General features: G+C 41.3%; 1 protein-coding gene across 1 annotated transcript; it reads left to right on the top strand.

Annotated features, from left to right (window-relative positions):
• Positions 1 to 22,886: 22,886 nt before the first annotated feature.
• On the top strand, positions 22,887 to 26,294 carry LOC139406179 (endothelin receptor type B-like). The gene is made up of 7 exons (XM_071148678.1): positions 22,887 to 23,469; positions 23,586 to 23,698; positions 24,464 to 24,668; positions 24,868 to 25,008; positions 25,313 to 25,446; positions 25,528 to 25,636; positions 26,160 to 26,294. Exons 1-7 carry the CDS (start codon positions 22,954 to 22,956, stop codon positions 26,292 to 26,294), a joined length of 1,353 nt encoding a protein of 450 aa, XP_071004779.1. The 5' UTR covers positions 22,887 to 22,953.
• The last annotated feature ends 388 nt before the right edge of the window (positions 26,295 to 26,682 follow it).

Consider the following 26,682-nt stretch of genomic DNA (forward strand, 5'->3'; position numbering starts at 1 on the left):
TATCTCTATACTCTCTACACTCGCCAGTTTTAGCTTTAGCCAGCACCATCTTCAGATTAGCCTTAACGTCGGTAGCCCTGCCCCCCGGTAAACAGTGTATGATCGCTGGATGATTCGTTTTAAGTCTAATACTGCGGGTAATGGAGTCGCCAATGACTAGAGTTTTCAATTTGTCAGAGCTAATGGTGGGAAGCTTCGGCGTCTCAGACCCCGTAACGGGAGGAGTAGAGACCAGAGAAGACTCGGTCTCTGACTCCGACCCGCTGGAAAACCGGGAAAACCGGTTGAAAGTTTCTGTCAGCTGAAGGAGCGACACCGGTTGAGCGTTCCTACAGCATTTCCTTCCAGAAACTGTGAGAAAGTTGTCCGGCTGCGGGGACTGTGCCAGGGGATTTATACTACTATCTGTACTTACTGGTGGCACAGACGCGGTTTCATCCTTTCCTACACTGAAACTACCATTGCCTAGCGATTGCGTCTGAAGCTGGGCTTGTAGCACAGCTATCCTCGCCGTAAGGCGAGTACAGCGACTGCAATTAGAAGGCATCATGTTAATGTTACTACTTAGCTTCGGCTGTTGGAGGTCCTGACGAATCGTGTCCAGATAAAGCGTCCGGAGTGAAAAAGTTGAGGAAAAAAAAACAAAAATATAAACGGTAATTAAAAAGTAAAAACCGTAAATTTGTCAGGTAGCAAAACAGGTTGGCAACAAAACGCACAGCAACTCGAAAACAAGTCTGCAAGTTCTCTGACTACCTCTTGTTATGAGAATATCCTTTCATGTCAAAGCAAGGGCTCACTTGCAACAGCTTCAGAGATTTTTGCAATTCATTCCAGTCATTGGCAACAGAGAACTGGAAGGAAAGGCGGCCAAAGTAAGTGTTGGCTTTGGGGATGACCAATGCGATATACCTGCTGGAGCGCGTGCTACGGATAGGTGTTGGTATGGTGACGAGTCACGGTTTTGTCACACCAGGGGTGATGGTCGGATTCGCATTTATCGTCAAAGGAATGGGCGTTATAACGAGGCCTGTACTCTGGAGCGGTATTGATTTGGAGGTGGAGGGTCCGTCATGGTCTAGGGCAGTGTGTCACAGCATCATCGGACTGAGCTTGTTGTCATTGCAGGCAATCTTAAGTCTGTGCGTTACAGGGAAGACATCATCCTCCCTTATGTGGTACCTTTCCTGCAGGCTCGTCCTGACATGACCCTCCAGCATGACAATGCCACCAGCCATACTGCTTGTTCTGTGTGATTTCCTGCAAGACAGGAATGTTAGTGTTCTGCCATGGCAAGCAAAGAGCCCAGATCACAACCACATTGAGAGCGTCTGGGACCTGTTGGATTGGAGGGTGATGGCTAGGGCCATTCCCCCCAGAAATGTCCGGGAACTTGCAGGTGCATTGGTGGAAGAGTGGGGTAACATCTCACAGCAAGAACTGGGAAATCTGGTGCAGTCCATGGGGAGCAGATGCACTGCAGTATTTAATGCAGCTGGTGGCCACACCAGACACTGACTGTTACTTTTGATTTTGACCCTCCCCTTTGTTCAGGGACACACATTATTCAATTTCTGTCAGTCACATGTCTGTGGAACGTGTTCAGTTTTTGTCTCAGTTGTTGAATCTTATGTTCATACAAATAGTTAAGTTTGCTGAAAATAAACACATTTGACAGTGAGGACATTTATATGTTTATATAATACATGCCATTTACCAGATGCTTTTATACAAAGTGACTTTGTCACACGTGCACACATTTTACGTATGGGTGGTCCAGGGAATCAAACCCACTCTCCTAGCAAGTGCCATGCTCTACCAACTGAGCTACAGAAGACTACAGATCAGTCTTGATATGAGTGGGTGTTAGGAGAGAATTGCAGATTTTTTTTTGAAAACTGTGAGTCACTTCCGTGCCCATTATAAATCACTGTTTGCTCATTCTGTGCTTCTAACACGGTTAGAGTACTGTATGATTATTACATTTGGTTTTGGTTGGGGTTCATTCAAGTCCAGTCAGGGAGGGCATGCAGGTGAGGCTTGTGGTCCAGACAATTCCCGGGTGTCACTGCAGCAGAAGCATCCCAGCTGGGTCAGGTTCATCCCTGCCAACCAGGCAAAACACACAGACACACCCAACATGCAAAACAGCAAGATCACAGATACATTTGTAAACTTGACATTAAAGTAAGCCTACACAGGCCCCAATGAAGCTGAAAAGGTGAAGGCTAAGACGTTTTATTTCAAGCAGGCGCACACTGTCAGAAAACTCCCACCCAACATGTCACCTGGAGAACAGCAGCTTCCCAAATGCACACAGTACTCATGAAGTCAAAAAGGCACTGCATTTCTTCAGAAATGCCATTATTATGATATGAATGTAAAGACGATCTGGATTTCTGGTAGGAGATCTTTGTCCTCTAGTGTCACAGAAGATATGAGACCGGCGAGCCTTCTTGATGGATGGCTTGCACACCATTAGGGTTAACGATCCCACCATCCTGCTTATTCTCAAATCATCAATACTTTTGAAAAATGTATAATGAAAATACAGAAACTTAATAATTGTATTTTTATAAATGTCATTACTGTATTTTGTATACATTCTCTGAGTAATCTCTCCAAACGGATGCAAAACCTGCCCTGTTCCATCTGGGAATATGATAACAAATGATTGCCTGTTCTCAGAGCTTGAAAAGTGTGGGCTCTCTCTGTAAAATCAAACCCGTGATCATGAATTGACTGTATAGTAACATAGACCTAGCCATGGGCCTTTACCCTTGTATATTGAGTGAGCTAATCTATTTGTTAGCATCACAGACGCTGCAAATCATCATTAAGAGTTCAGTTTGTATACCGTCTGTCCTTGTTCTTCTCCATAAAAGGGGTCTGGAGAATCAATGATTTCCATTTCGGCGAATGGGTCTTCTTCTTGGCAGTCCAGACCTCATTTGAAAGTCGATAGCAAATGGTTACACAGTTTAACACTGAGTGTTGATACTTTTAACAGAACCTATGAGGTTGAATGTCAACGGAGTCCAGCAGCCTCAGATGTCCATTTGTATTAATAAAAGGTTTTCACTTTTATCAGTGGATATGAAATAACTTTTAGCACCTTAAATTATATACTACATTTCATGTAACAAAGGGGTGGTGACCTTGTGAGTAGACTTATCTGGTTTAGTTGAAAATAGGTTATTCTGAGGACAAAAACAACCTCGTCGTGGAAACAGTACCGTCAGGATTTCAGTGATGATTTAAAGTGGTGCTGAGGGATATCATATCAAAAGTAGAGTCAATTAGAGTTGCTTGTATTAGTACCCCATCTATCACAGATAGACTGGTCCTGACCTTTGCTCCGTCCGCTTCTTCGCAGCCGTTTTGAAGGGCAGGTGAGGGTTCACATCAACCTTTAAGTTCTCCTGGATCACGCAGAACACAGGCTCCCTCTCCGACAGACAGTCAGCCATCCTCCAGGCCACTTCGTAACAAAAACAACTGACAGAGACAACACATTTCAAACGCAGCAGAGAAATACACACATATAAATATATACACACACACACACACACACCATATATACAAAAGTACTTGGACACCCCTTCAAAATGAGTGGATTTGGCTATTTCAGCCACACCCGTTGCTGACAGGTGCCATGCAATCTCCATACACAAACATAGTAGAATGGCCTTACTGAAGAGCACAGTTACTTTCAAAAAGGCACCGTCATAGGATGCCACCTTTCCAACAAGTCAAATCGTCAAATTTCTGCCCTGTCAACTGTAAATGCTGTTATTGTGAAGTGGAAACGTCTAGGAGCAACAACGGCTCAGCTGCGAAGTGGTAGGCTGCACAAGCTCACAGAACGGGACCACCGAGTGCTGAAGCACGCAGCGTGTAAAAATCTGTTTCCGGTTGCAACACTCACTACCGAGTTCCAAACTGCCTTTGGAAGCAACGTCAGCACAAGCACTGTTTGTCTGGAGCTTCATGAAATGGGTTTCCATTCCATCTAGAGGAAAGCCTTCCCAGCAATTTTGTTTTATTTAACTAGGCAAGTCAGTAAAGAATAAATTCTCATTTACAATGACGGCCTACACCGGCCAATTTGTTGAAATGTCATTTAATTCGAATTAAGTCTGTACAATATAAATACACAAAGTCATCACACAAAAAATGACTATTCATGTATAATCTTAATTTTGACATCTAAAATTGTGTACAAGTGATTTTTTTCCTTCTCTCCAGCAATCTAAGTGGCAGGTGAACCTACCAAAGGGCTGTGCCTCTAATGGGAGATTTCAAACTATCAAACCAGGGATATTACATCCAGAGGGACAAATGTTACTGGAGGTTCTTTGCAGGTTGGAGTGAATTTCAGTTTCACACGAAAAGGATTGTGCTTATTGGCTGAGTTAGATGTGTGTGAGACTTGTGTATGTGGTTTGTGAAGGCCTCACCTCCTCTGGGTCTGTATTGTTGACTAGCTGGTCTCTGGGGGCATCCTGTGCTGCTGGCAGTACTCACAGGTAATAGAGTCCAGCTCACTTTCCAGGAGCTCCCATGACGAGTCTGAGCTGGATGCCCTTGTGCTCTAAAAGGAAACAAGCATTCAGCTCTTAGCCTGTCCTTTTTAGCCATGTCCATACAGCCAGTCCCCTGTAGTGGCCTACATACCAGCAATACACTGTTTTCACACCCCCCAAAAAATTATACAAGAAAATATTGTATGCGTAATACAATTGGGGTATTACTGTACCGTGACAGTGTTCAGTTGAATCAGCTAAGCCATAATGTACTTAGAAAAAAACAGCATGAAGAAAGTTTTCTGAAACAATCCAACAGTGATAATAACAAACATTACCATGTCAAAATGTGTTGGTGACTGTTTAGTTTCTACTCGGCAAGCTGTGGGAGTTTGGAGATCCTTGCTGAGTGAGCCAACACTTCATTATCTAGGGACGGATCCATCTCCGGGTCCTCGTTTTTAGGAAGATTCTAAAGAGAGACAACAAAGGCAGTTCATCATTTATTTAACAGAAGTGCCCACATTGCTCATCATTAATAAGTGAAAATGGAGAAACTCCAGATTTCAGGAAACTGTATCTACAGTAACGCTAACATTTCACGCTGTCTGATGTCTGTTAGACTGGTAACAATAAAAATACTCTGAGATGAAGATGTAGACTTTTCCCCTCAACACAAATCGCGCTCTTGGAGCACTTCAGGGACTTCTCAGAGACAGGAAATAGACATTTATTGGAATTGATTTGAAGTGATTTACTATAGTTTTTCATAGTGAGGAAATTTTTCTAAAACATCTGTGTTTTTCGCCTAGCTACCTCGGAGTCAAGACGTATCTCCACACATTCCAAGGGGATCCCTGATTCCTCTACAGGTTTTATAGTCCCTTCTTCTGACTGAATGTTGACTGCAAAGGAATCATTTGTCAGGAGAAAGGGAAGTAGTTGGGCTAAGTAAGTAAACAACATGCTATGCTTCGAGGATCAGCATAATTCTGAAGTCTGACCTATACAGTGCCTTGCGAAAGTATTCGGCCCCCTTGAACTTTGCGACCTTTTGCCACATTTCAGGCTTCAAACATAAAGATATAAAACTGTATTTTTTTTGTGAAGAATCAACAACAAGTGGGACACAATCATGAAGTGGAACGACATTTATTGGATATTTTAAACTTTTTTAACAAATCAAAAACTGAAAAATTGGGCGTGCAAAATTATTCAGCCTCCTTAAGTTAATACTTTGTAGCGCCACCTTTTGCTGCGATTACAGCTGTAAGTCGCTTGGGGTATGTCTCTATCAGTTTTTCACATCGAGAGACTGACATTTTTTCCCATTCCTCCTTGAAAAACAGCTCGAGCTCAGTGAGGTTGGATGGAGAGCATTTGTGAACAGCAGTTTTCAGTTCTTTCCACAGATTCTCGATTGGATTCAGGTCTGGACTTTGACTTGGCCATTCTAACACCTGGATATGTTTATTTTTGAACCATTCCATTGTAGATTTTGCTTTGTTTTGGATCATTGTCTTGTTGGAAGACAAATCTCCATCCCAGTCTCAGGTCTTTTGCAGACTCCATCAGGTTCTCTTCCAGAATGGTCCTGTATTTGGCTCCATCCATCTTCCCATCAATTTTAACCATCTTCCCTGTCCCTGCTGAAGAAAAGCAGGCCCAAACCATGATGCTGCCACCACCATGTTTGACAGTGGGGATGGTGTGTTGCTTTTACGCCAAACATAACGTTTTGCATTGTTGCCAAAAAGTTCAATTTTGGTTTCATCTGACCAGAGCACCTTCTTCCACATGTTTGGTGTGTCTCCCAGGTGGCTTGTGGCAAACTTTAACCGACACTGTTTATGGATATCTTTAAGAAATGGCTTTCTTCTTGCCACTCTTCCATAAAGGCCAGATTTGTGCAATATACGATTGTTGTCCTATGGACAGAGTCTCCCACCTCAGCTGTAGATCTCTGCAGTTCATCCAGAGTGATCATGGGCCTCTTGGCTGCATCTCTGATCAGTCTTCTCCTTGTATGAGCTGAAAGTTTAGAGGGACGGCCAGGTCTTGGTAGATTTGCAGTGGTCTGATACTCCTTCCATTTCAATATTATCGCTTGCACAGTGCTCCTTGGGATGTTTAAAGCTTGAGAAATCTTTTTGTATCCAAATCCGGCTTTAAACTTCTTCACAACAGTATCTCGGACCTGCCTGGTGTGTTCCTTGTTCTTCATGATGCTCTCTGCGCTTTTAACAGACCTCTGAGACTATCACAGTGCAGGTGCATTTATACGGAGACTTGATTACACACAGGTGGATTTGTATTTATCATCATTAGTCATTTAGGTCAACATTGGATCATTCAGAGATCCTCACTGAACTTCTGGAGAGAGTTTGCTGCACTGAAAGTAAAGGGGCTGAATAATTTAGCACGCCCAATTTTTCAGTTTTTGATATGTTAAAAAAGTTTGAAAGATCCAATAAATGTCGTTCCACTTCATGATTGTGTCCCACTTGTTGTTGATTATTCACAAAAAAATACAGTTTTATATCTTTATGTTTGAAACCTGAAATGTGGCAAAAGGTCTCAAAGTTCAAGGGGGCCGAATACTTTCGCAAGGCACTGTAACAATCATCACTCATCTATCTGATAGTACTTTTCTCCTCTTACCTCGGCTACTGTCCTCATGTCTCCTCTGGTCCACCCAGTCGGTCTGTGTCCTGGTGCTCATTCTGGAGATGACCTCCACACATTCCCATAGCTGTGGTCCAGGCATTCAGATAAGTCAACATTATGCCACTGACATGAAAACTCATTGAAATGTATTTTTTTTCCCTTCTACTACTTAAAAAAAAAAAATATATATATATATATATAAATATATATATATATATATATATATATATATATATATATATATATATATATATATATATATATATATGGAAAAATATGATATGCCAACTCTTAAATTAACTCACAAGATTTATTTTTACTTAAATTATGTAAATGCCGTGGGCATAACATCGCAGATACAGCTCCTCTGAAGAGACTGTTCAGAAATGTCATGGTCAATCAGTTGACCTTCAGGCTGCTGCACAGATGAGTAATTAAGGTTCTGTCTACCGTGGCCTATTTCTATTGAAGATTCTGAGTTAGCTATGATACCTGCACCGAGTCAGTATAAAACTAGTTAGTCAAAACATTATTACCCCGTTTGTAGGTTTCCTGCATTACTACACATCCTTCAAGTCCTTCAAGTTGCGTGGCAGCTGTACAGCCGACCAGCAACATTAAACGGCTGCTGTACAGCCGACCAGCACCATTAAACGGCAGCTGTACAGCCGACCAGCAACATTAAACGGCAGCTGTACAGCCGACCAGCAACATTAAACGGCAGCTGTACAGCCGACCAGCACCATTAAACGGCTGCTGTACAGCCGACCAGCAACATTAAACGGCTGCTGTACAGCCGACCAGCAACATTAAACGGCAGCTGTACAGCCGACCAGCAACATTAACCGGCAGGGTTGGTGGGTTCAAGGGTTGTTGGGACCTCAACTGAATCTTCTAGGCCTACTTGTGATTGAAGAGTGAGGTGCCTCATTCATCATTTTCCTTAGACTGCTGACTAATTTCTTAATTTGCACAATGGGCCAACCATTAAATCTATTCAAAATGTATCTGACAAGAAACATGACCAGTCTTTTCCAATATTTTAGCATAGCTACACATGGCTACTGTATTTATTTCTAATTAGAATAAAATGCTAAATGCCTTGGTTTCATAGCAACAATATGAATTCTAGAACAACACAGGCTTTGAGTTGTCAGTTGTTATAAGTCCTTAGAGGCCATGAGAGCTTTGGTGTTTTTGGGTGAGCTCTGTTTTTCCATCTGTCTCTTGAGTCTCTGCATCTGGGCAATGAGGCTGTACTGGGGCTTAATGTTGTGGGGATTGGCCGAGTGCTGGTAGGCCATGCAGGTCTGCATCCGGTCCAGCAGAGTGTAAATCTCCAGGCTTTTCATTTGGAGATGTTGTTGCAGGATGTCTGGCCCCGGCATCACTAGGCCTTCCGGATGGGTTAGCTAGGAGAGAAAAACAACAGAAAACAGAACACATGGGATGGAGCGTGTCCATGAGATTAGCAGCTTATCAGCTATGTATGTTTCATGTGCATTACTGTAATTATCCTTGAAAATCCATCAATGTTGAACGACGGAGAAGTTCATCAATATGTGCTTACTTGAGACAGTCCTGTGACGACTCACCTTGAGTTTGGAGCCCACGTTGAAACGTACTCTGCTTTGGTGAGAGGAGAATGTGAGGTAGATGCGTTCCTGGGACTGGATGCGGAGGCTGACGTGGCTACCCAGGACCAGACAGATGGGCTGGAAGGGAGGGGCTTGGATGTGAGGCTCAAGGTCCAGCCAGGTCCAGCGTCGTCTCAGAGCCCCGGTCTCACTGCAGCAGGAGCCTCCCAGCTGAGTCAGGTTCACCCTTCACAAACACACACCCCAAAGCTTAGGTCCAGTTTCCAAACACAAGTAGGCCACAGTTACAGTATAGACATGCAGTAACAGCAGAACACTGCCACAGTTGATCTGTGTATGTGATTTTCAGGGCAAGTATTAATGGTACACACCATATAAGTCCATTGGGGTGGTAGCACGTAGACTGGCCTCTGGTTGTAAACATGGCCTCAAAGTTTGGCTCTAAATCCTTGTCCTCCATGATTATATAGGTGAAGTCAGCAGCCTCCACAGAGGAGATGATGATAGCAACATTCCCAGATGGATAGCTTTGTTTTCACTAAGGAACTTATTGCTAAGCTGTTGTACAATTGCCTGGTGCCCGAGTCTCTTAAATAAAAAGATACAACACATTACCTGTTCCGTCTGGATATAACGTGATGAAGGGTTTGCCATTTGGATAGAACCTCAGAAGCAAATGTATTCTCTAAAAAACAAACATATAGATCACTCAGTAATGGTAGTCCATGGACCTGAACAGTAAGGGAATAGCAGGGACCTGAACAGTAAGGGAATAGCAGGGACCTGAACAGTAAGGGAATAGCAGGGACCTGAACAGTAAGGGAATTGCAGGGACCTGAACAGTAAGGGAATTGCAGGGACCTGAATAGTAAGGGAATAGCATGGACCTGAACAGTAAGGGAGTAGCAGGGACCTGAATAGCAAGGACCTGAACAGTAAGGGAGTAGCATGGACCTGAACAGTAAGGGAATAGCAGGGACCTGAACAGTAAGGGAATAGCAGGGACCTGAACAGTAAGGGAATAGCAGGGACCTGAACAGTAAGGGAATAGCAGGGACCTGAACAGTAAGGGAATAGCAGAGACCTGAACAGTAAGGGAATAGCAGGGACCTGGACAGTAAGGGAATAGCAGGGACCTGAATAGTAAGGGAATAGCATGGACCTGAACAGTAAGGGAGTAGCAGGGACCTGAATAGCAAGGACCTGAACAGTAAGGGAGTAGCATGGACCTGAACAGTAAGGGAGTAACAGTAAGGGAATAGGTGTAGAGAGCACTCAGATGAGATAAACTGGTGCCAATGCCAGTACAGGTATGGTGTTAATACAGAAACCTACCCTCTCTCTGTGCTGCCTGTCCGTCTCCCCCTGGAGGGTGAAGATATCTGAGGAGTTCATGATGTCCATCTTAGGGAAGTGAGACTCTTCTCGGAAAGTCCAAACCTCATTGGACAGTCTGTAGGAGATGGTTTTGATCTGACCTTAAAAACACAAGAAAAAAAACCCAGTATTGCCATTTTTGTCTGAGAGTTCAAAGTCACTATACTCACCATCTCATATTAGTTAAGATTATAATAGTTGTAACTATTTAATGTATCAAGGTGTTTTAGTGAGAACATGAAAATTTGACTCTTACCTGAAAAAAATCGGTTCTGATTGCCTTTCTTCAGGACCTTCTGAAGTTCCCATTCCAACAACCTTAAGTTAAAATAGAGTTTGGCCTTCCTCAGAGTGCATCATCAGAACAGCTTGGAGTGATGGACACTACTTTGGGAGGTTAAGTGGAAATCTCTCAGAAGATCGAGAACCCAAGACATCCTCCTCTTCTTTCCAAAACGTAAGAATGTGTCTCTTTGACCACGTTTAGATTTTAAGTTTTAAAAGGGCCCATAGAGCCCCACAGTGGAGGTGTCATAATACCCATGAAACCTAACAGTCAAACAGGGAAATGGTTCCAATCATTTTAGCATTTCATTTTTGGGGGGTAAATAAAGGCGAATATATTGATAAAAGTCACCTTGTCCTAAAGAGATCAAAACGTCAAGCAATGGTAAGCCTACACGAAACTCGACCCTTATTTTAAGTATTTTTAAAATCCCCTATTGGAGAAATTAAGGGTGCAAAAACGATTGGAACCATTTCCCTGTTTAACCGCTAGGTTTTATGGGTATTTTGACTCATACTGTGGTACTCTATTACACATGTATGTTGAGAGGTGTGAGGTACACCATCATTCGATTAGAGGCTAATTCTTATTTATTTACACACATATGTATGTATACATACATACATACATACATACATACATACACACATACACACACAGTGGGGCAAAAAAATATTTAGTCAGCCACCAATTGTGCAAGTTCTCCCACTTAAAAACACACCGCCCGGGCAACAAAGGAGTGGCTTCGTAAGAAGCATTTGAAGGTCCTGGAGTGGCATTGCCAGTCTCCATATCTCAACCCCATAGAAAATCTTTGGAGGGAGTTGAAAGTTCGTGTTGCCCAGCAACAGCCCCAAAACATCACTGCTCTAGAGGAAATCTGCATGGAGGAATGGGCCAAAATACCAGCAACAGTGTGTGAAAACCTTGTCAAGACGTATAGAAAACTTTTGACCTCCTTCATTGCCAACAAAGGGTATATAACAAAGTATTGAGATAAACTTTTGTTATTGACCAAATACTTATTTTCCACCATAATTTGCAAATAAATTCATAAAAAATCCTACAATGTGATTTTCTGGATTTTTTTTCTCAGGCCTCTCTCATCTTTTTAAGTGGGAGAACTTGCACAATTGGTGGCTGACTAAATACTTTTTTGCCCAACTGTATATACACACACATATTTTGGGGGGGTACTTTATACCCCTTTTTCTCTCCAATTACATGATGTCCAATTGTTAGTTACATTCTTGTCCCATCGCTGCAACTCCCGTATGGACTCGGGAGAGGCGAAGGTCGAGAGCCATGCTTCCTCCGAAACACGACACCGCTTCTTGACACACAGCTCGCTTAACCCGGAAGCCAGCCGCAGTAATGTGTTGGAGGAAACAATGTACAGCTGGCGACCCGAAGTCAGCGTGCATGCACCCAACCGCCACAAGGAGACACTAGAGCGCGATGGGACAAGGACGTCCCACCCAGCCAAACCCTCCCCTAACCCGGACGACGCTGGGCGCAATTGTGCGCTGTCTCATGGGTCTCCCTGTCACGGCCGGCTGCGACACAACCCGGGATCGAACACGTATCTGTAGTGACGACTCTAGCCCTGCGATGCAGTACTTTTGACCGCAGCGCCGTTCGAGAGCCCCGATTAGAGACAACTTATGTTTGATCTGAAAATGTGGTCGGGGACTCCGTATGGTGGGTGTGACGCAATTGCAGAGCCTCTGGAAGCACACAGAGTCCAAATTGAGCTCCATACCCCATTGCCATGTGCCTCCTAAATTTTGTAACAATGCAGAGGGCTCTGTATAGCTCCACATTCACATGATTGTTTTATGGTAGGTGGGGGCGGGATGTCCTGTATAAACACAAACTCACTTCCTTCACAACTTCCTTCACAACAGCTCTACGCTGCTCCGCAAAACTCAATAAGTATTGTATGAATGACGACTGCAGAGGGTTTCAAACAGCTGACACCAAAATGGACAGGCTATTACCTAAATTAGATCTTCTCACCTCTGCTCTGCCCGCTCCTTTGCAGCTCTCTTCTCGTGTTTGTTCATGAATGGTGGGTGAGGGCCCACATCAATCTTCCTGTTCATCTCCATGGCGGCTAAGGCCCGCTCCTCTTCCAGGAGAAACGCTCGCATTTTCTGAGCCCGTTCACAGCAAAAGAGCTGAGTAAAAACATAACAAAACAACTGTTCAATGGGAGTAGGAGACAACTTCATTCTAACTTCATTCTAACCCATATCTACAATCTTAGCAGCATGTGATCCACACCAGGAACGATAAAGTAACATTAGAATGCAATCATTCCAGTCTCTCTCTCTGAAACAGGTATTTAAATATTGGCCCATTGTTACTTGCATTGTTTGGCTTTGAATTGATGAAGAACAACTTCACTGTCAGCAGGACTCACCAATTCCAGGTCACGATTATTTTCCAATTGTTCCCGGCGTATGAAAGGGTTACAGGGTTGCTGGCAGTAGTCACATAGAACAAACTCTATTTTCAGTTTGGACTGAGCTTCAGAGGATCCAGAGATGGGCAACACTGGGATCTAGAGTAGGGCAAGCTTCACCATCACTCTTCTCATGCAAAATGTTGTACCGTACCATAGTAATGTATTTATGCATGTACAGTTGAAGTTGGAAGTTTAAATACACCTTCGCCAAATACATTTAAACTCAGTTTCACAATTCCATTTAATCGTTCCCTGTCTTAGGTCAGTTAGGATCACCACTTTATTTTAAGAATGTGAAATGTCAGCAAAATAGTAGAATGATTTATTTCAGCTTTTATTTCTTTCATCACATTCCCAGTGGGTCTGAAGTTTACATACACTCAATTAGTATTTGGTAGCGTCGTCTTTAAATTGTTGGGTGAATTTCGGCCCGTTCCTCCTGACAGAGCTGGTGTAACTGAGTCAGGTTTGTAGGCCTCCTTGCTCACACACACTTTTTCAGTTCTGCCCACAAATTTTCTATAGGATTGAGGTCAGGGCTTTGTTATGGCCACTCCAATACCTTGACTTTGTTGTCCTTAAGCCATTTTGCCACAACTTTGGAAGTATGCTTGGGTTCATTGTCAATTTGGAAGACCCATTTGCAACCAAGCTGATATCCTGAGATGTTGCTTCAATAAAATGTTCCTGCCTCATGCCATCTATTTTGTGAAGTGCACCAGTCCCTCCTGCAGCAATGCACCTCAACAACATGGTTCTGCCACCTCTGTGCTTCACGGTTGGGATGGTGTTCTTCGGCTTGCAAGCATCCCTTTTTCCTCCAAACATAACGATGGTCATTATGGCCAAACAGTTCTATTTTTGTTTCATCAGACCAGAGGACATATCTCCAAAAAGAGGCCTTTCAGGTTATGTCGATATAGGACTCGTTTTACTGTGGCTATAGATACCTTTGTACCTGTTTCCTCCAGCATCTCCACAAGATCCTTTGTTGTTTTTCTGGACTTTCTGCACTTTTCGCACCAAAGTATATTAATCTCTAGGAGACAGAACGTGTCTCCTTCCTGAGCGGTATGACGACTGCGTGGTCCCATGGTGTTTACACTTGTGTACTATTGTTTGTACAGATGAACGTGGTACCTTCAGCCGTTTAGAAATTGCTCCCAAGGATGAACCAGACTTGTGGGGGTCTACAATTCTTTTCTGAGGTCTTGGCTGATTTCTTTTGATTTTCCCATGATGTCAAGCAAAGAGGCACTGAGTTTGAAGGTAGGCCTTGAAATACATCCACAGGTACACCTCAAATTGACTCAAATGATGTCAATTAGCCTATCAGAAGCTTCTAAAGCCATGACATCATTTTCTGGAATTTTACAAGCTGTTTAAATGCACAGTCAACTTAACGTATGTAAACTTCTGACCCACTGGAATTGTGATACAGTGAATTATAAGTGAAATAGTCTGTCTGTAAACAATTGTTGGAAAAATGACTTGTGTCATGCTCAAAGCAGATGTCCTAACCGACTTGCCAAAACTATAGTTTGTTAAAAAGAGATTTGTGGAGTGGTTGAAAAACGAGTTTTAATGACTCCAACCTAAGTGTATGTAAACTATGCATGCACAGTACTATATTATGCATGTACAGTACTATATTATGCATGTACAGTACTATAGTATGCATGTACAGTACTATATTATGTATGTATGTACAGTACTATATTATGCATGTACAGTACCATAGTATGCATGTACAGTACTATATTATGTATGTATGTACAGTACTATATTATGCATGTACAGTACCATAGTATGCATGTACAGTACCATAGTATGTATGCATGTACAGTAATATAGTATGCATCTACAGTAACATAGTATGCATGTACAGTACCATAGTATGTATGTATGTACAGTACTGTATTATGCATGTACAGTACCATAGTATGCATGTACAGTAACATAGTATGTATGTATGTACAGTACTGTATTATGCATGTACAGTACCATAGTATGCATGTACAGTACTATATTATGCATGTACAGTACTATAGAATGCATGTACAGTACTATATTATGTATGCATGTACAGTACTATAGAATGTATGCATGTACAGTACTATAGAATGTATGTACAGTACTATAGAATGTATGTACAGTACTATAGAATGTATGTACAGCACTATAGAATGTATGCATGTACAGTACTATATTATGTATGCATGTACAGTACAGTGCTATAGAATGTATGTACAGTGCTATAGAATGTATGTACAGTGCTATAGAATGTATGTACAGTGCTATAGAATGTATGTACAGTGCTATAGAATGTATGTACAGTGCTATATTGTGTATGCATGTACAGTACTATATTGTGCATGCATGTTCGGTATCCGTCAGAAGTTTGGACACACCTACTCATTCAAATGTTTTTCTTCTACATTGTAGAATAATAGTGAAGACATCAAACTTATGAAATATCACATATGGAAACAAGTAGTAACCAAAAAAGTATTAAACAAATCAAAATTTATTTTGTATTTGAGACTCTGCTTTGCTTTATCTTGGCCAGGTCGCAGTTGTAAACGAGAACTTGTTCAACTGGCCTACCTGGTTAAATAAATGTGAAATAAAAAATATAAAAAAATTAACCTGGAATGCTTTTCCAACAGTCTTGACGGAGTTCCCACATATGCTGAGCACTTGTTGGCTGATTTTCCTTCACTCTGTGGTCCAACTCATCCCAAAACATCTCAATTGGGTTGAGGTTGGGTTATTGTGGAGGCCAGGTCATCTGATGCAGCACTCCATATTATTATTTTTTTTATTTAACCTTAATTATCCAGGAAGGGCTCATTGAGATTATAATCTCTTTTTCAAGAGCGCCCTGGCCAAGATAGGCAGCACCAAGTCATTACAAAAAAAAATACGGACAGACAACATGAAAAACTACAAGTAATCTAGTAAAAAACATTGCATTCACAAGAGTATAAAACAGCAAATTAAAAACATTGACAGGTCAGGGAATCAGCCTCAAAATCCTTCATCAGTGATTTAAAAACACCAATCAGGACAAGTTCTTCCAGTTAAAAAGTATTTTGTAAGGTGTTCCAAGACGATGGCGCAGAGTACATAAAAGCCCTTTTACCAAATTCAGTTCGGACATTTGGAACAGTTAGCAGGATAAAGTCCTGCGAACGAAGAGAGTACCCACCACATTTCTGAACAATAAAAATGCCCAAAGAAAATGGTAGTAAACCCAAAATGGCTTTGTATATAAAAGTATACCAGTGACTGAGCCTACGAGTGACTAGAGAAGGCCAGCCAACCCTGGTATACAAAGTGCAGTGGTGCGTAAGGGTTTTGCAGTTTAAAATAAATCTCAAAGTGCCATGGTAAAGAGTGTCAATTAATCTCAAACACTGAGCGGAAGCATTCATATATAAAATATCCCCATAGTCTAGTAAAGGCATAAATGTAGCTGATACTAGCCTCCTTCTGGCTTCAAAAGAAAAACAGGCCTTATTCCTAAAATAAAATCCCAATTTCAGCTTCAATGTTTTTGTAAGTTGTTAAATATGCAATTTAAGGGAGACCATCATCAATTACAATTCCAAGATATTTATATGAGGTTACAACCTCAATCTCCTTGCCCTGACAGGTAGTAATAGGTGAAGGTTCAGAGGTCTATTTCTTGCATTAGAAAACACCATTAGTTTAGTTTTGTCAGTATTGAGGATAAGCTTCAATTGACACAAGGTATGTTGAACAGTATAAAAAGCAGTTGGTATGTTATGGAAAGCTTTTGTAAGAGACGAGGCACAACAGTAAATAACAGTGTCATCAGCATAAAAATGAAGTTGTGCATTTTGGACATTTTTGTCTAAATCATTTATATAAATAGTGAATAAGAGAGGACCAAGTACAGAGCCTTGGGGCACACCATTCAAGACAGACAAATTAACAGACATAAGTCCATCAAATTGAGTGCACTGAGTTCTATCAGACAGATAGTCAGCAAACCATCCAATTGCATGCTCCAAAAGACCTACACTCAACAATCTCTGCCTTAGTATAGCATGATCAACTGTATCAAAAGCCTTAGAGAGATCAATAAAAAGTGAGACACAGTGCTGTTTTTTGTCAATGGCTTCAGTGATATCATTTAAAACCTTCATGGCTGCTGTAACTGTGCTATGCTTCTTCCTGAAGTCCGATTGGTACATTGATAAAATAGAGTTAGTAAATAAAAACTATTTTAGTTGTTCACTTACAAGGGTTTCAAGTATTTTCACCAGGGGTGACAGCTTTGAGATTGGCCTATAATTATTTATAAGAGTTGGATCTCCCCCTTTTAAAAGTGGTAGGACAAATGCTGATTTCCAGATTTTCAGGATTTCATTACATTCCAGGGTTAGATTGAACAGATATGTAAGTGGTTTAGCTATGAAATCAGCTGCCAGATTTAAAAATCAGGGAACAAAAAGAGCAGGACCTGCAGGCTTTCTCTGATCTAAGGATTTCAGGGCTTTAAGTACCACCTGCACTGAGAATGGCAAAAAGCTAAAAGTTTGACCAGCTCTCACTGGTTCATCCACACAGGGTTGTACAGAGGACACTGAATCAAACAGACTACCAGATGATAATTAGTGCTCATTGAAACAATTCAGCATTTCAGTTGTCATATACAGCAAGTCCTTCAAAACACATGACGGTAATTCATTAACATTACTGTTACCAGACATAGACTTAATAGCCTTCCAAAACTTTCTAGGGTCATTCAGGTTATCAGTGGTAACAGACATAAAATATTCAGACTTGGCCTTCCTGAGAAGAAAAGAACACTTGTTTCGTAACTGCCTAAAAATAAGCCAATCAGCATCAGAACATGATTTCCTTGCTTTAGCCCAGGCTAGATTACGGTCGTGAATAATACAAGACAGCTCAGAAGAAAACCATGGATTATCCCGCCCTTTAACCCTGAACCTGCGGAATGGGGCATGTTTGTTTACTATTTGGGAAAAACCATAATGAAAGAATTTCCAGTCAGTTTCCACATCAGGGATAAGCTCAATCTTGCTCCAGTCAAAATAAAACAAATCATGAAAGAAAGCCTGCTCATTAAAACACTTCAAATTTATCTTACGAATAAAACATAACTCTCATTCTTGATCAAATAGCCCTTACATAGCTTGGAGGTGTGTTGGGTCATTGTCCTGTTGAAAAACAAATGATAGTGGGACCAAGCCCAAACCAGATGGGATGGTGTATCGCTGCAGAATGCTGTGGTAGCCATGCAGGTTAAATATGCCTTGAACTCTAAATGAATCACAAACAGTGTCACCAGCAAAGCACCCCCACACCATCACACCTCCTCCGCCATGCTTTACGGTGGGAAATACACATAGAGATAATCCATTCACCCACACAGCGTCTCACAAAGACTGTGACCAAAAATCTCCAATTTGGACCCCAGACCAAAGGACACATTTTCACTGGTCTAATATCCATTGCTCTTATTTCTTGGCCCAAGCAAGGCTCTTCTTCTTATTGGTGCCCTTTAGTAGTGGTTTCTTTGCAGTAAATCAACCATGAAGGCCTGATTCACACAGTCTCCTCTGAACAGTTGATGTTGAGATGTGTCTGTTACTTGAACTCTAAAGCATTTATTTGGGCTGCAATTTCTGAGGCTGGTAACTCTAATGAACGTATCCTCTACAGCAGAGGTACCTCTGGGTTTCCCATTCCTGTGGCTGTCCTCATGGGAGCCAGTTTCATCATAGCGCTTGATGAAACTTTCAAAGTTCGGTGTTGACTGACCTTCATGTCTTAAAGTAATGATAGACTGTTGTTTCTCTTTGCTTATTTGAGCTATTCTTGCCATAATATGGACTTGGTCTTTTACCAAATAGGGCTGTCTTCTGTATACCCCCCTACCTTGTCACAACACAACCGATTGGCTCAAATGCATTAAGAAGGAAAGAAATTCCACAAATGAACTTTTAAGAAGGCACACCTGTTAATTGAAATGCATTCCAGGTGAAAACCTCATGAAGCTGGTTGAGAGAATATTAAGAGTGTGCAAAGCTGTCATCAAGGCAAAGGGTGGCTATAAAATATATTTTGATTTAACACTTTTTTGGTTACTACATGATTCCATATGTGTTATTTCATAGTTTTGATGTCTTCACTATTATTCTACAATGAAGAAAATACTAAAAATAAAGACAAACCCTTGAATGAGTAGGTCTTCTAAAAATGTTGACCAGTAGTGTATGCATGTGCAGTACAATATTATGTATGTAACATGAAATATGTCATGAAAACAAGAAGCACTGTGGGAAAAGAAAAAATACAGTAAGCTCCCAAAGTGTTGGGACAGTGACACTCATTTGTTGTTGTTTTGGCTCTGTACACCAGCACTTTGGATGATACAAAAACAAAATGATACAATGACTATGAGGTTAAAGTGCAGGCTGTCAGCTTTAATTTTAGGGTATTTTCATTCATATCGGGGGGGGGGGACCGTTTAGAAATTACTGCACTTTATACAGGGGATAAAAAGTATAGATTTTTTTTTTTACTTGTATGTGTATTAAAGTAGTAAAAAGTTTGGTCCCATATTCACTTAATGACTAAATCAAGCTCGTTGTGACTCCACAAAATTGTTGGATGCACTTGCTGTTAGTTTTGGTTGTGTTTCAGATTATTTTCGTGCGCAATATAATTGAACGGTAAATGATGTAGTGTGTCATTTTTGACACGGCTATCAAAACGACACGCCAGGGTAAGCCGAGTCAAAACGCAGCCCTTATCGTAAGCCAACGATTGCGTGCTACAAATATGGCACCGAAAAATGTACTTTTTACTACTTTAATACAAAACGGTTCATCTGATATGGATGACAATACTCTCAAATTAAAGCTGACAGTCCTCACTTTAACTTTGTAGTCATGGTACCATTTCTCATCCAAAGTGCTTGAGGTTGCGTACCTTTTCAAAATGAACAGGCGGTTGTTTCGACTCTGGTTTGTAGGCCAACATGGAAGGTGGCCCCACATTAGGTATACCATACAACTCCTTCTCCATATCTGTCTCTTCAATCTTCCAAAGAGGACACAAAAGATAAACCCTGTTATACCATTTCAAATCTTTCAGTTTGTTGTGATCTATTTTCAGTTTGTTGGGTTTGGTAGTAAATTGGTTGATTGAATAGCCTACTGTGATTGAACTGTTTTCTATTAACTAATCATATACCATAGGCTGTGGTACCACATTACCTTACCTCTGAATCTGGCCCAATAACTATACTCTGGGGAACTGTCTGTGATGAGGCTTTTGGCTCAAACCTCTCCACTTCACTTTGAACTACGAGAGAGGAAATAATTGTAGGAAGGTGCTGACAGATGTTTGAGTCGTCAGAGGGGGAGAGCAGCAAAAAAGAAGTGTGACGCATTCGAACCCAAAACCCATCGGACATTCTGACTACCTTGACAGCTGTCTGTGAGTGCCTGCTCCACCCACTCCCAGTCCGTCTGGGTGCTGGCGCTGACTATGGTGATGGATCTGCCGTCCAGCACGTGGACCTCTATGAACTCTGCTGTGGTGGAACCGCTCCTTGGCAGCGTGCTGGATGGTGTAGGGAAAAAGAGGGCCTGTTCTTCAAGCATGTTCAGACTATGGTCAAAATAGTTTCAAGCGCATGCCAATTTTGTTATGAAATGCAATAGTGGTTAATCATTGTATGACAATGATGTGACTACTTAAGCTACTGGGGTGAAGGTAACAACGCTGCTAACTCACTCTCCAAAGGAGGCGCGTGAATTGAGGAGCAAACTGAAGTGAAGAAGAAACTGAGGAACTGTCAGAGGGCAGTGGAAGTGTATAACAATTCATTCACTGCTCAGAGTAAAATGAACGCATTTCCACCCTACATCAGGGCCAGGATTTGGCCTACTTCACTGATTTAGAAAATAAAATAGAGTCTTTTATACATTACATTTTATACTATCACAACGAGAATACAAAAAAAAACATGATGAAGTACAAATTCTGACCAATATATTGCGTGTGCACCTCATTTGCCAATCACATGGGAGGGGTTTGCATGCCGATTGTAATTACTACCTGGGCCACGAAAATATTATCTAAAATCCTCCTTCATTTTATCATCAGCATATGAACTTAATGAAGGCGAATGGCTGAAGCGTGGTTGGTTTCAATCACTTGTATCCAGTTCCACTGTCCCCCAACAGGCTACCTGGGCCAAACCCTACCAGCACATTGGCTACATATCTCTCTAAAAATCTTTAATTGAACCTGAAATAATACTAAAAGTCTTACATTATAACTTTTTCATCTGTGCTCAAAGTAGTCCTGGCATGGCTCTTTGTTTTCTCACCTAGCATTGCACAGCGAAGGAAACGTTAAGTAGGCTATCTGCTTCTAAATGTAGCGTTATTAAATTACAATACAACGAGAAGGGAGTGAACATGCTATCTCATCAGTGAGCTAGTCTACTCACCCCTTACTCACCCAATTCACAGACTTTCCAAATGTCATCCGACGCCATCCGTGGGCAAATGTAAATGTTGTCAGATAAAAAGTGGATACCTGTCCGTCACAAGAGTTGCAACGGGGTCTTTCTGATTGTCACAGGTCAACTGGCCCACTGTGTTTTGCACGTTTTCCGCTAAGAACCGAGGGGCGGAAAGGTCAGTCGTGTTGTCCAGAATCTTGAATTATTGCGCAACACCAGCATCTGTGGGCGGCAACCCCACTCATACTGACAGGGTTTTATGGGGTAAGTGGCACCCACACGAAAATAAATAGCCCCTGATCAATGACAAATACTAATGAAATCATGTATAAATATTCGAGGCATCAATTGAATGACGTGTTATTGTTTTTCCTATTTCATGATGTCAATGAGATATATTAATTATTTGATAAAATACATGGCAACAGCTTCGTGTTCATTTTATTATTACATCATATAAAATGTAGAACTCGGTGATGCCCTTTAGATCTAAGCATAGACATCCTGTTAAATTATTAGAGGGGCTATGTCATAAACCCTAAAAGTTCCAGAATGGGGTGAAAATGTTAGTAGAGGCTTAATCCCGATTTTACTTATGCAGGAAAATAAAAGTTGTCATATTGTCATATAATTATAAATGCCATTTTTCTGAATAAATAGACTCTAAAATATATGTACAAAGACCATAAATGTAAAACATTTTGTAGTGTATGACTGCATTATTTGAATGGAATGTTGGCAGTTAATTTGAACAATTAATGGAATCATCCCTCTAAAACAGGCTGGCTAGCTAGATAAAAGACAGTGCAGATAAATTCTCCTAAGAAATTATTTTACACAATATCTTATCACAGCACTGGTAAACCATGGTTGGCAACTCCCTGACCATAACGGCTGACTTTTATCCTATCATAAGAAGGTTCAGGTCCATATTATGTCTAGTATTCAAATTCACAATTATATAAGTCCCTATCCTCTCAAGATAGACACTTGTTTCAATGTCAAAGATCATAATAGGATTCACATTTGTCACAGATACAATTACTGGGTCGGAAGTGTCCCTGAAAGTCTTTTAATCATTGCTGTTTTTGTATTTATATGTACAATGGTAAGACAACCATTGGATTGAGAACAGAGCTCTAACAGGTATAGAGTCATCTGCTGAGGACAAGACTTCAGTGAAGCCCTGTCATCCCAGAATGATGCACCAAGAGCAGTAATGTGGTGACAGATTGATGACTAACCATGCCAATAAAATCTCAGTCTATAAAAACCTTAATCTGCCTTAGCTAAGCCACAGACTGTGTGTGTAGACTACAATTGCAACTGCATTGTGGACAAAAAAGTTGATGCTGGATCGATTGGCGTGTACAGTAGGTAAACTGACATTTTTCAACGTTATCTATAATTTCACAGACAATCATCAATGCTTCTTGTAATCAATATACTTTATACCACCTTGATTCATTTTTTTGGTATCACTCCAGGCTGTAATGTGTCCAGTAATGATTTCCATTCTCATTTGCAGACTACTTCCCGGGGGTAAATTGCAGGGCCTTTTGAGGAAATCATCTTCAATGGAAATTGTAGCTCTTGTTCTCTCTCTGCTGCTTACCAATGGAATGGTTTTAATCAGTGCAGCGACCAATGATCAGAATCCACAACCAGCTCCTACTATTGAACTCTTTGCCACTGCCTCTTCAGATGCTGTAGAGCTTACAGAGGACCACAAATCCAATGGTTCTGTTCCCTTATTCAAAACAGCAGGACGAAGCCCCCGACCCCATCCCATGTGCTTAGTGTCGACTGGAATCAGAGACACTTTCAAATACATCAGTACTGTGGTGTCTACTCTTGTATTCATCGTTGGAATAGTTGGAAATTCAGTACTCTTGAGAATCATCTATGAAAACAAATGTATGAGAAGTGGACCTAACATTCTCATTGCCAACCTTGCTTTGGGAGACCTGCTGCATATCGTGATAGATATTCCAGTCAATGCTTACAGGGTGAGTTATTAGCAATGTGGGGTGCAGTGATCTGTCTATCCTGATCTATCAAATCGGATTTGTATTTTTGAGTACAAATTTATTTGTAATACAATATTGACTTGTTATTTTTGCAGCTCATGGCTGAGGACTGGCCGTTTGGTTTGGCGCTCTGTAAACTAATCCCTTTCATCCAGAAAACCTCTGTTGGAATTACAGTGTTGAGTTTATGTGCCTTGAGCATTGACAGGTGAGAGGTATGACAGGTATGACAGGTGAGAGGTATGACAGGTGAGAGGTATGACAGGTGAGAGGTATGACAGGAATGACAGGTATGACAGATGAGAGGTACGACAGGTATGACAGGTGACAGGTATGACAGGTGAGAGGTATGACAGGTGAGAGGTATGACAGGAATGACAGGTATGACAGATGAGAGGTATGACAGGTATGACAGGTGAGAGGTATGACAGGTATGACAGGTATGCCAGGTGAGAGGTATGACAGGTGAGAGGTATGACAGGTGAGAGGTATGACAGGAATGACAGGTATGACAGATGAGAGGTATGACAGGTATGACAGGTGAGAGGTATGACAGGTATGACAGGTGAGAGGTATGACAGGTATGACAGGTGAGAGGTATGACAGGTATGACAGGTGAGAGGTATGACAGGTGTGACAGGTGAGAGGTATGACAGGTGACAGGTATGACAGGTGAGAGGTATGACAGGTGAGAGGTATGACAGGTGTGACAGGTGAGAGGTATGACAGATGAGAGGTATGACAGGTGAGAGGATTACACCTTCAGTTCACATTTCTGTTTCAAGATAGTTGGACATGACTGTATTACTTAGATTTTACAAGGCAAAACCAGAGAATAGAATACAAAAGGTTATAAGAAGGGTAACATGGTTAGAGTTGGCTGATGTCTCCATTTCAACAAATATATTTCTTTGACGTAGGCCCTGAAATTCCCTTTCATTGCAGCCACATAATTTCCCTGTTGATTTTCTAGGTATCGAGCTGTTGCATCCTGGAATCGAATCAAAGGCATTGGGGTTTCAACGTGGACAGTAGTGGAAATAACTGTGATATGGGTGATATCAACATTCCTGGCTGTGCCTGAAGTTGTCGGCTTTGATATGATAACGATGGAGTATAAAGGGCAGCATCTGACAATATGTCTGCTTCACCCCATACAGACCAATCAGTTCATGCAGGTAATGTCAGTCCTGACAACATGCAGTAATATGGAAAAAATAAAAGGTCAATAATGTGTTTCATTTGGTTTTCTTTAGATAATAAATGAAAACGACAGATTGATGATATAATGCAGCCAGTGAGGTGTGCTTATCATCACATTCCAGTATGTATATAAAACCGGAAATCACAATACTAAACACTAGATTTTTCCATAAGTTTTATAAATCAGCAAAAGACTGGTGGCTCTTCGGTTTCTACTTCTGCGTGCCGCTGGCTTGCACGGCTGTCTTCTACACCCTGATGGCCCGGAAAATGTTGAGGAAGAATGAGAATACCCTGGGGAACTACACCGTTCAGGTGATTTCAGCTCTGGTACTAGAGAGGTATTAGATGTACAGCCTTCTACTCCAGACCAGCAGTAAAACAGGCTGATTCAACTAATCATGCTCCAGCCCGAAGACAATGATATGTTGATTAATTTAAACAAATGTGTTAGTGCTGGGGTGGAATAAAAGCCTCCACATCCCAGTAGCTTTCCTGGACCGGACATGGAGGCCCATGGTGCAGTATAGACATTGTAGTTCTAGCGCTGTAATGCGGTTATTTTTTTATGCTGTCATTAAAATGTCTAAGATAAATCTCCTTATCTGTTTTCACCCAGAGACGAGAAGTGGCCAAGACGGTGTTTTGCTTAGTGCTTGTGTTTGCTCTCTGTTGGTTACCACTGTACCTGAGCAGAATCTTAAAACTCACCATTTATGATGAGAAGGATTCTAAAAGGTGTCAGCTACTGAGGTAAGAAAGGATACATTAAACTGTCACTGCTGTTCTCAATTGTGGTATGTGTTACTGACCTGATCCTCTCACTCTTTTCAGTGTGTTTCTTGTCCTGGACTATATTGGCATTAATATGGCATCGCTTAACTCCTGCATCAACCCCATCGCTCTGTACATGGTCAGCAAACGATTCAAAACATGTTTCAAGGTAAGATTTAATATAATCTTCCTCATTGTTTATTATATCAGTTCTTACACACGCGAGAATCGAGGTAGGTAAAGGATGAAGTCTGACGATATGACACGTGCTGTATGGACTATATGTCATTTCTGACTTGTTGACTTTTAACAGTTAAACTTGTAAGGGCAATGACTTGAGGTGGGTAAAAAAAATGCAGTCCTTTGAAAACAGTAACCAGAGCTGAACTAGACACCAGACAGGTCATAGCTGAATCAGCAACACTCATAGCTAAGGTTTAATCTAAGGGCATTCACAGTGCTGCTAGTTTGCATTTTAATCTAAGAGCATTTACGGTGCTAGAATGCAATGTAAAACTTGGATATCTGAGCATATTGATAGTAATCTGACAGCCCAGAACCAAAATCTCTGGTCAACTATGTTACGCCTGTCCACAACATATTCATTGATAGTTTTGTGTTTGACTGTATTTGAAAATAATGTATTGTCCTTTGGACTTCTCTAACTCATTGTCTTTTTGTCTGTCCCTTAGAAACGCCTATGTTGTTGGTGCATACATCCTGAACTATTGATGCTTGAAGAGGTACAGTCTATCTTGAAGTCAAATAAGCAGGACCAGGCCTCTATGCACAGTGACATTAGAGCTAATAAGCCCACCTCCACTTGAGTAAGAGGACACTTGACTGTTTAAACAATATATTACTATGACATATGCATAGATTTATTTCTTTTTTTGCTCAGTTTTAGTGTGTCTATGGATGTTTCTCTGTAATGATTTCAAAGATGGCTTATTTAATGTTATGAATATTTAATTAATGTAATTTCAGTGTGAGGGTCTATACATAACCTCAAGTTTTGGGCTTTTCCTCAATGTCTTTATTGGTTCTGTAGACTCAGACAATGTAATGTACCGTCATTAGTGGTATAGAGTTGCTTAGCAACAAATCCTGTGGCATTGTCTGTTGTGAGCTTGTTATCAGTAGAACATCTGCTTATGATGTGACACACTCAGACAAAGAGAGTCAGACAGTTCTGACTCCGTTCCCTCGGGCCTT

Source organism: Oncorhynchus clarkii, chromosome 3 (genome assembly GCF_045791955.1).
Source record: "Oncorhynchus clarkii lewisi isolate Uvic-CL-2024 chromosome 3, UVic_Ocla_1.0, whole genome shotgun sequence".
In the NCBI taxonomy this organism is placed as follows: domain Eukaryota; kingdom Metazoa; phylum Chordata; class Actinopteri; order Salmoniformes; family Salmonidae; genus Oncorhynchus; species Oncorhynchus clarkii.

Bases quoted from the DNA above. Each gene is read 5' to 3' on its own strand.
- LOC139406179 (XM_071148678.1), top strand. From the start codon at position 22,954: ATGTGTCCAGTAATGATTTCCATTCTCATTTGCAGACTACTTCCCGGG. The intron at 23,470-23,585 runs GTGAGTTATTAG...TTATTTTTGCAG, and splicing joins TTCCAGTCAATGCTTACAGG to CTCATGGCTGAGGACTGGCC. The intron at 25,637-26,159 runs GTAAGATTTAAT...TCTGTCCCTTAG, and splicing joins GATTCAAAACATGTTTCAAG to AAACGCCTATGTTGTTGGTG.